General features: G+C 40.5%; 1 protein-coding gene across 1 annotated transcript; it reads right to left on the reverse strand.

The window, feature by feature from the left end:
* Window positions 1-1,073: 1,073 nt before the first annotated feature.
* LOC128374338 (transmembrane protein 74) lies at window positions 1,074-1,883 on the reverse strand. Its single transcript, XM_053334625.1, has 2 exons — window positions 1,575-1,883; window positions 1,074-1,541 (listed from the first exon to the last, which is right to left on the reverse strand). The coding sequence occupies exons 1-2, from the start codon at window positions 1,881-1,883 to the stop codon at window positions 1,074-1,076; spliced, it is 777 nt and encodes a 258-aa protein (XP_053190600.1).
* Between the last annotated feature and the right edge of the window lie 9,355 nt (window positions 1,884-11,238).

Raw genomic sequence — 11,238 nt, forward strand, 5'->3', positions numbered from 1 at the left:
ACAAATGTTACACATCAAGTCTATTAACAGGTGTTAGGGAGTATTACTGCATATATGGGAAAACAATAGTTTGAGTGCAAAGTTCAATGAATCCTGATAAGACCACAAGCGGAGTGTGAAGAGCGGAGTTAGAAAGAACAGAGGTGATCAGACCTCTGTAGCCTGCTCCTCATCTCTGTTTAAGGCTAGCGGCTTGCTACGTTAGCTGCTACTAGCATAACACACCTGAATCTGTATAGTGGAGTGAAGTTGCATTGTGGAAAGTGTAGGTGCAAGATTTTGACAAGGAAAAAAAACATCTCTGGTATATATGCCTTTCATTGTGTCTTTGCTTTATGTTATGAGTGATTCATATTTTGTATGTACTTTTTATGTCTTTGCTGCTGCTTCTTGGCTAATAACACAGCACATGTTGTCTTGTTCAGTCCATATTTCTATATTAGATTTCATTGCATGCTTTGTATTGTGTGTCTCTGTGTTGCATGTTTAATTAGTTCCTGACAATGTACTTAGTATAATGTCCTGCACATTTTTTTAAAAGTAACATTAATATGCTCTTCTCTTTTATTATTTCTCTGGAGGCTTATAAATGATCTGAATAACTTTATAATTTTAAATATTTCATTATTTTTCAAGGTGACTTTTTGACATCTGTCTAGGGACTAAAGATGAAAAATAGCTTATTGGCTTACTCTGATGTTTATTCATGTGTACTGTTCCTGTGAAATAAACCAATACATAAAAAATAAACTGATTTTGCTCCCTTAAAAAAAACATCCATTGTGAGTCTGAGTCTGGTATAATTTAGTACTCTTTCACTCTTTTAACAGCCAGTGTACAACAGGAACAATAACCCAGAACTCAGTCAGTGTACTTATGGGCATATGAAAATTGTTTTATGGCAGATTTGGGAAAAAGTGAATATATTCTTTAAAAAGGTCTTTGTCCACCCAAAAAAAAACAACAAAAAAACAAGTAGCTACCCCACTAGGCCTACATCTCCGATTATAGGACAGCACTGGTAGAATGTTCTAAGCAGTTTCTGAGTCTTTCCGCTCCTCCTGTCCATAAATTCAACTGAGCACCTCTAAATCCTCATCAGCCACTGACAAATGTGAGCAGGATTCCCGTGTCGGGCTGGAGCCTGCCCTCAAATTGATCGAGCCGTACAACTTTGCTGCGTGTTTGGAATAGGCAAATGCTTTCCTCCTCATCATCTCCCCTTTCCACAGGGAGATCATGAGCAGGGTGGAGAGCAGCACACCCCCGAGGGTGAGCAGACACAGTCCCGCTATGACACACCGGTCCAGATGGGCTCCCACCCTGGCTTTCTCTCGCTCCAACCGCTCCATCTCCCGGGCAGACACGCTGTCCGGGTCCACTCGCACATCCCTGGGGACCGTGTAGGATATAGCGACCAAAGAGATGCCGGTCACAAGGCAAGTGACGGCGGTGATGAAGCCGTAATCCACTGACTTCCCCGAACCCTCAGAGGAGAGGTCGTCGTCGGACAGCAAGTAAAGTTCCGGGATGTCCTCCTCCTCCTCTTCCTCCTCCTCCTCCTCCACCACCACCTCCTCCTCTTCCTCCTCCTCCTCATACAGTTCACTTGATGAGCTGTGACTCAGTCTGCAGGTTTGTGGACTTGTCCCTATCAATCCGACATCCTCATCAGCGTCATCTTGGTGTTGGCGGGTGAAAGAGGTTTCTGTTTCCTCCTCGGCTCCCCGGTTCGCTGTCCATGGTGCTGAAAGGTCTCCTTCGCCGGGGTGAAGTGACTTTCCGCCGCCGCAACTGCTCTCGCTTCCACTTTGCTTATTAAAAACCAGGGAGGTGTCTCTCTGATCGGGTTGGTCAAAGTAAAACAGTTCGAGATCAGCCATTTGAACATGGGCTGGGTTTTCCGATTTGTCAAGCCCATGCGCTCGTCTCTGTCAGTGCAAAAAGAAAACAGTGAAGATATTGAAACTCGCCGAAATGACTTTAATTCTGTGCATGCTTTGTCTGCGAGCTCCCTCTCTCTCTTGGGTGCACAGCAAGCATTTAAAAGTACAGCCAAGCAAATCTTAATGAATTCCCATGACATAAAAAAACACAATGCCACAATGTAAAAATGCAACACAATGAAATATTTCCACTGAACAGAAACACTTTATTCATGTCCTTTCTGGCTTCTGCGAGCGTTTTCCAAAATACTGAGTAACCATGCGACACGCTAATAAATATAATTCCTGCTAATGTGTTTCAGTAATCGGTTATTAAGCAGCAAAATGCGGTTAGCTGAGTACCTCTCTCCCGGTCTGTGGCTGCTCGCACCCCCGGCTGCTTCTGCTCCCTGGTCAATTAGAGGGAAAGGTTTGGCAGACCCCTCCCACGGAGTGAGCGCAGGCAGACCGCCTTAAATGCTTATTACCGAGCCAACTTCAGTGTTCCCCGGTACATGCACACTAATCAGATGGGAGGCAGGAGGCAGCAGACTCTGCCTGTGGGAAAGTGAGGAGAGATACGTATTTGAAATAATGATACCACTTCCTCATAAGATCCCTGTTTAAATAGAGTTAATGAGCTGCTACTAATGGCTTAATTAACAGTTAATAAATCTTTTATTGATTTGTTATGAGCCCTAAGTGCAACTTTTGGGTTGCCAGGTTGTGAGAAATCTCTGATCAATGTTTTCAATTAATTTGGTGTTGATTTTATCCATTAATTAACCAATTGTTTCACCTCTAAAAGCAATGTAATTAATATAGTCCCACATTTCTCAAGTCATTAGCAAAATGTAGACATATTAGTCACCTGCAATTATAAACTCTAGCTACTATAAAGTCTTAAACAGCAGCTCTGTGAGGCTACTAAGGCACAGTGAGCTAAATGCTAACATTAGCGTGACAATGCTGATGTCTACCAGGTAATTCAGCATCATTTTAGCATGTTAATTAATTAAAACAAAAGAGGTTCAAGGAGTCCAGTTTTGTTTTTTAAATCTTTTTTAAATCTTTTCATAAGTGGTCTGGACACTGCACCCTAAACTGCTCTCAAAGGTCAGCATCTTGTATGGTAGTTTGCTGCCACTGGTGTGTGAGGGTGATTGAGCAGCAGAAACATTATAAAGTATTGACATTGAAATTGTAACCTTATTGAAAATTTTAACTTTATTTTTTCATGAGATGAAATGTAAGTAAGATCCATCCTCTGGGTACCAAATGTCAGCTACAATATTTAATTTTAAGTTTTTTACTGGTTGTTGATATTTCAGTCCTAAACCAAAATGATCGGCTGACCAACAGTCTGACATTTTCATCTGTAAAGCAATGGTGCTATTGTGACTAAAAGGTAATTGGTAAAGGGGTTTTACTGTAATTCATTTAGTCTGCAGTTGTATGTTAATATATTGGATTGTAGTGCAGATGACCTGCAGCCCTTTAACAAAAGGTCAGAGGTCAACGGTCTGCAGAGAGAGTTTATTTGTTATTATAACTGATCAATAAAGTATCAGTAAATGACTTATTAGCCATTCATATAATTAGTCACAAATTATAATCCCTTGGTTTGATCCTTGACAGTGTGTAGCTATTGTTTCTGTGTGTGTGCGGGTGTGTGTCTGTGTGTGGTAATAGCCTAAAGGAACACAGCAATAAGTTGATTTATGCTTTATTGATTGCTGAAGTGAATGTGTGGCCTCCCTTTGTCAAGAGGTCAGAGGTCATCTGGAGAGCAGGAGCCCTGCAGGTGGGACAACAAGTCCTCCAAACACAAGTCTTCAGGGCTGTAGCCAGGATTTTAGAAATACTGAGGTAATGGGTCCAAATGCTCCCAATGAAACCGCCTCCCTCCTTCCTTGTTATTCAGTTTTTTCACATTTTATTTAGTCACTTTTGTAACTGTAATAGGTGTAATTGTATTTTCTGTCAGTTTTATGGTTGAAGTTTCAAAGTCCTCTCCACACTGGCAGTAATACAATTCTGGTGGAGAAATACCGACTCATTTCTTTCTTTGTTGGCCTTAAAGAATGCCTGAACATTTTGGGAAATGCACATATTCACTTCATCTTTACACAAGGTGAGGTTAACTAACCCCCTTTTTCCAGTCTTTATGCTAACCAGCTGTTAGTTGTTCACTGTGCAAATGTGAGAATTGATCTTCTCATCTTCTCTCTGCAAGAAAGCAAATTGGTAAGTGTCCCAAAATGTTGGACTGTTTCTTCAAACGTATTAGGTCTAAACAATACAAGAGTCCATCATAAAACAACCCACCATGTTTTTAGTTTTTAATTGTAGGATTTTAAATTGCTTTCCCAGAACAAAACACACACGCCACAATTATAGTGTCCTCAGTGGTAGCTATACACTCCAGTAAGGCAAGAGTCCTGGTCTTCTAGTTGTAAAGCAACAGTCACTGGAGTATGCTTCACTCAGTGAGCATCAGTATCTATATAATATGTATTCAAACAATATTACTACAACAAAGGGAATATTTACATCTGGAAAGAAGGATTCTCCTCCTTTGAAATGAGCATTTAGCAAATCATTTCCATGACTGGCCCATTTCCAGAGGAGCGCTATGCAGCCAAAAGTAAAAACCACTTTGATATTCAATCAAAACCTTGTCAAATCCTCATATCTCCAAACTGGCAGCTTTTCAGGAACAAAAACATCAGCCTCATAATCATTTATTTAAGAGTTAAAAGGGTAATGTGCACCATCATTTTCTGAACCAGCAGAAGAGCATCTTAACCTTCAATTGAGGTTAAAAGATGAAAATTACACACACAAAAATGTCAAATAAATTCCACAAGATGCAGAAAAGGGGATATTCCCCTCCTTGAGCTCCTTATAGAATTTTGCATGTTTGTACCGGTCTGCTTTTCAGCAGAGCACTGGAGCATATGTAGGTTATAAGGTAGCCAAAGGTCATGATTACAAATGCTTCAGTGCTCTGCTATTTAAGTTCAGTCTTACTCTTTACTTAGATCAAATACTCCAATGCTTGTGGGCACACAATACATACAGTATACGTGGCTCGCTGTACATTTAACAGTCAGGACCTTTTCAGATGAAGAGAGCAGAGGCCACACACTTCAGGGTGGTTTAACATTTCTGACAAGTGATGAGGAAGCAACAGATTTTGCAGCTTTGCAGCATATAGACTTAAGATCTGCATGGGTCAGCAGCAGAGGCAGACAGGCAGGGATTGCAGAGGTTTTTATATGTCTCTCATAAGTGCACTGCTGGTCAGTTTAGAAAATATTGCTCCATTAGTAAAATTAGAAGACTTACAGTGGCTTTGATGTTTGGGCCTTCACATTTGTGATTGACAGCTCGCTCACCTGCTGCTTTTGGATCTTGTGTTTATTTTTCTCCAGACTGTGGTACTGTGTTATGTAATTACACTATCAGGACCCTCACAGGATGCTGTCATGCAATATTTGTAGCAACTCAGGACTTTCAGTTGGCTACAATGCAAAACAGTGGGTGAAGTGATATCTCACTATGTCTGTCTTTATGTATAGACTAACGGACCTATACATAAACCTCAAAGTCGAAGTCCCTTTGCAGTATAGTAGGAATATCAAAATGTGTGAAGCTGTTAGTCAGTATATTGTCATGCGCGGACAATATTACTGCAATACTACTTGTTGCGGTTTCAAACTTTCAGTGTTACTTTAAAACCCTCTAATGAACTGAAGTTGTTTGAGAGCACTAGGTGTTGACGTGTTGAGGTTCTAATTTAAGAGTAGTTCAGGTCTGTAACGTCATCCTGAGGCATCACCCGAAATAATCAGTTGACACAACTGTTATTTATTAGCTGTTGTTTCCCCGATACCTCTACCTGCTCATGATAATAGTTTTAAAAAGAAACTGCCAATATATCGTAGTGTGAGTTTTCTTTCTGTTCTTTATCTCTTGCTACGCTCACATACACTTCATTTCAGAGCTCTTTCGAGCCTGGAGATGGAGAGAGTACCACCAACAACCTCCATGCACACATGCCTTTTCTCCAGGCAGTGACATGTGGTCATACTGATGTGGGCGATTACCAAGGTTGGATACATCACTCCAGGCAAATACTGCCAGTGTCTCTCTGCTGCACTGTATACTCATCCCACTGTCTATTCATTGCTTACCATTCACTTGTCCTACAGCATTGTGTTTTGTTCAGTATATGCAGCAGTTTGAAAGGCAGCTCGTGGAAAAAATGTTTGTGTGACAGTTTTATATTTAACACTTTCAGCTGAGTAGTGTGCATACAAAACAATGTGGTGCAACATTGAAATTGAACCTAGTGAAGAGAGAAGTGTTTAGTAGATAAGCACATAAATGTGTCTTATGTGATAAACATAATCATATTAATTATGTCTGTGTGTTTTCTTCTAGCCCCATCATTGGTTTGAACTTTGTGGGTTTTGAGTGAAATGTCATGTTTGTCAGGAAATTTGGTCCAGATATTCATTTCCATGAATTATTATAGCGTTTCATCTAGTGCCATCATCAGGTTAAAGTTTCAGTGAGTCCAATACTTTTGTTTATGACGAAAACAACTTACAACATTTGTAATAAAATAAATCAAGAGTGACTGATTTTTAAACAGTGCATCAGGATGTGCATGTCAGAAGAGTTCAGGTCTATAATGTCCTGAGTGTAACAGTGTAACACAATAAAGATAAAAGCATAACACAGCATCATAAGAGATTATTATTAGAACCTGCCAAACAAACTATTTATCCACTACAGCAAATCTCTATCAAATCATTATCTAATGCAGCAGCAGTTAATGTTGTTGGCCTGCCTATCAGCATGTAATACATAACCATGACCACGCCATGTCACAAAGATTCATGAATACTTCATAAACTACACACACACACACACACACACACACACACACACACACACACACACACACACACACACACACACACACACACACACACACACACACACACACACACACACACACACGCCTGAAGCAGTAGCTGTTACAATGTTACGCTTTGGCACATAATAAGTCCACAAGCCAAAGTGCAGCTGTAGGTTGAGGACGATGCATTAGTTCATTAGTCAATGTCTAACTGAAATTTTTTTTTAGGTTTGTTTAAAAAGTAGGAAATTGATTGTGTTTTAATTAATTATGAATTACAAGGAAATAAAGTCTGATTTGCTTCAGAGGAAAGGTGAACAAACAAAAGTATTGACACTACATCAGATTTTTTTTAAGGTTCAAAGTTCAAGGTTCGTTTATTGTCATTCAAAACATGCTTTCACATGAACAGAACGAAATTTGCACTCAGGTCCCAGCAGCATAATTAAGTGTGGAGGATGGGAGATAGAGGGCAAAGCAACTCTCTCCATTTGCTGTGCCCTTGAGCAAAGCACCAGACACTCATTCAGTTGTAGCCTCTCAATGTCTAAGAGCACAGTGTTGTGGTAGTGATGGCTTCTTCTGGGATAACCTAATCTCCCCCTGCAACCACATCCCCCAATGCAGTAAACAGAAAAAGAGAAATTCATCTGTCTAAATGCGACTTTTAGTGCAGCGCTGCAGTTAAATTAAAACTAACCACTGAGAGATGCACTGAGATGAGGGCCTACATTGCAGTCAGAAAAAAAAAAAGTTTCCATCAGACTATTCCCGTGGGACATTGTTCTCGTAACACAACTGCTTTGTTGTTTTGTGATCTAAAATGATTTGTCATTTCCTCTAAAGATGCTCCCAACCAGCAGGCCGTTTTATTCATGCCATCCGGTGAAGTGTGGCATTTTACACTGACGGATCTGCTGTGTAGCCAGGGCACAAGCACAGCTAAGAATAGCTGATGGGAAGCCAGCATCAGAGGCAAAGACGCTGGTCCAAGGTCAGACTAGGACACATGCATGGGCTGTGAGTAAAAAGAGAGACACAAATGAGTCAGACGGCCTTTCAGCAGGACAGCGGGGACGTCTTTGACTGGACAGTGTGTGCACTTACACAACAACACACAAACGTCTGCTGGATGGTTGTGTCCTGTGGCCCGCTAACTGGAGGCCCATTGCATAAGAGCTGAGTCAAGCTGCGATGCAAAGCTGAGTCGTCTGATTTGTCTCTCCGCTCTCACTCAGCACAACTTAAAAGATATTTTGGACGACATTCAAACAGGTAAATCATAAAACACCACACAGACATTTGAGTCCAACTAAATCACAGGCAACAGTGCGCAGAAGGGCCCCCCGTTAACCTCCACTTGTCTCCACTTCCCTGATAATCCATCTAAGTACAAAACATCTCCGTCCACATTCACAATCAAACATGCTTTTAACCATCAAAGACTGGACACGTTCCTGATTGAAATTCTGGGTTTTTGGAGCAACAGAATTGAACTTTCAGCTGTGGTTGCTTGTTCAAAAATGTGTCTCAGGAGGCAGTTTTGTGTCACAGGAGAAATTGGGCCAAATTGTACTTTTTTTTTCTCACTCTCTTGCGCTTGATTGAACATTTGCTGCATCATATTTCAGAAAGGTTTTTTTTATTTGCTTGCCGTTTTTAACATTTCAGACAAATCCTGTAAAAACCAGGACAGTGTGAAATTAAAGTGTGGGTACCAGTTCATAACGAGGCATAATTATGATGGGTATAAAAAATGTGCATTTAGGACTACTTAATCAACTTTATATTCTTTTAAATCACCTATTATATATTATATTAATGTCATAGTGTGTAAATTAGAGAACTTTTAAGTTGCCAGTTTGGGAGCATAGACTTAAAGCTAAAATCTATAACTTTCTACACGTTTTGGCCCTTAACCTCACTAACTCTGCTAGCTGTCCCTCTCTTACTTTCTTGTAATTTTGTCATAATCAGTGTGTGTTTACAAAAATTAGAAGTCTCAAAATGTTCTTTTTGGAAATTCGTCTTGACCTTTTCATGATCAAAACACTGCAGAATTGTCATGCTGAGTGCGATCTTCTCTCAGTTACGACCCCATACTGCCCTCGACCTTTACAGAAAAAGACAGGCAGTTATTTAGTCTGATAAAGCATGTTATTTTAGGTGGACAAAATATTTCAGATTTTACTGTCTTCAAAGACCTTTTCTCTGTTTTCTGTACCACCTTCAGTGTTTTTGACACTTTCACAAGAAACTTTGTGAGGTAATATTTCTGGAAACACCTATTCAGGCATACGGTCACAGTGGTTCAGGATTTATTATTTTAATTTTGAGTATTCAATTTTAGTTTTTGCTGCAGAATAGGGGTGTAGTGGAAGAAGTTAAACTGCACTAAAGATGGCTGAATATTCAATACTTTTGCCTCATCAATGCTGGTATTCTGTCAAGCACAGAGAGATGTCATCAGTCAAACAGGCAACTTTAATGAAAACTCAACAAGTGCTGCTTCAATCAGACCATCACACCATGGTCTCATTAATATCCAGCATGACTCCTGACAACTTCAGGAAACTGACAGCTTAAAACTTACTAACATTTATTGTTCTGGTACAACTATAGACTTGTTAAGTTAAGTTCTGTCATTAAGGGTAATTAAGGTTCCAATAAACTAATTGAGAAAACAATCTAGGCACAAGGTCCATTTAGCAGCTGTTCTGGAGCTTTAGATTATATCGCATGACAATCAGTATATGAAGTTTGTCCACTTTGTCATGCATATTGTTGATGTTCAAATTTCCTGCTTTTAGTGCTGAGCAACTCAGTTTCTCTTAAAAGTATGAAAAATGTACAGACACCAAATACGTTTGAATCCAATGACCCTTCAGATTTCTGCACTTTAGCGCCACACTCTGGCAGGGACAGGATATGATAGACACACTGCATTGATCGTAAAGGCCGTGGAAAAGGAACGTAAACCTGGGGACACTTGGGGTGAAAGCTGGGAAAATTGGGGACTCAGGGCAGGGGAGCAGGGCTGACGAGATGACAGACTGGAGATAAGGGACAAGCGACAAAGCAGACAGAACGGCAGCAGTCAGGGAACCGGGTTATGCACAGGAAGACAGACAATCACAAGGAAAACACAGGTGAAGTTGACTGAAGCGTGGAAACACTGACTGTAGAAAAGACTACAATCTGGCAGAGTGGAAATGGCAGGGCTGAGTATTTGAAGAGGGCTTGATTACTGAGATGAGGTGCAGCTGGTCCAGCACACCTGTCTCTACTCACGGGGGGAGAGAGAGAGAGAGAGAGAGAGACAGAGAGAGAGAGAGAGAGAGAGAGAGAGAGAGAGAGAGAGAGAGAGAGAGAGAGAGAGAGAGAGACACACTTGGAGGAGTGGCAGCAGATTAGGGAGACACAGGATCGTGACATCTTGAAGTTGAACATCTGTACTGATTGACATGCAGTGATGCCTAATTAACATTTAGCCAGAAATGTGTTGGTTGACTGGTTGTATTTAAATTAGTGTCACGAATACAAAGCTGAAGGAGAAGATTTTAAAGAGTGACTTAACATGAGGTTGAAAAGAAGTGTTTTGCCACCCTCTGTGGTTGAAAAGTTCAAGCTTGTTGTGTCACCTTTGACCTCTGAACACACCTGTGCTTTGTCGGGCATGTCAACAAAGCCAAAAGTGGTGTCAAGGAGTAAACTTGGACATCAAGTATATGCAGTATGTGCATAAAGAAGATTTTCAAGAAGTGTTAGATAACTTTTTAATCTCTGAAAGAAGTGCACTGAATCTCAAGACGTGTCCAGAAACTTGAAATTTTATGTTATGCAACACTGCAAACATTTAATCATAGTCGGGGGGTTTTCCAAGTAGTATTGCACGTATACACAGAATTCTCCTTCAAAATACACAAAATTAACTAATGCTAAATAATATAAAAAAGAAAGATAGAAAACCTGTAACCTGTTTTCTTTCTTTGTTGTGTGTGTTTCTTTCAAATCTGTGTTTTAATTTCATGAATTATGAATGGGACTTTTGTACCTTCACTCCCACATAAGTCACACCTGTAAGCTGCTCTGAACACATTTAGTTCTCTGCTGTTGTTGCACTCACAGTCAGGCTTTCCCTGATGTTGATCTTGCAGCCTCCTAGGTGCATATAGTGCACAGAAAAGTCCCAGGCTGTGTGAGAAGGTGCTGAAGAAGACAGAGAGCAGTCTTATAAGCAGGAGTAATGCTTTCTGTCAGAGGGGGTTATGGACTGGACCCCACTGTGTACTTAGTATTAATTGAGAGGTCAGGGTCGGAGCACTGGGCAGCTTGTTTATGACCGACCTTAAGTCATGGGTGTATAGTGTGTGTGTGTGA

Source organism: Scomber japonicus, chromosome 15 (genome assembly GCF_027409825.1).
Source record: "Scomber japonicus isolate fScoJap1 chromosome 15, fScoJap1.pri, whole genome shotgun sequence".
NCBI lineage: Eukaryota > Metazoa > Chordata > Actinopteri > Scombriformes > Scombridae > Scomber > Scomber japonicus.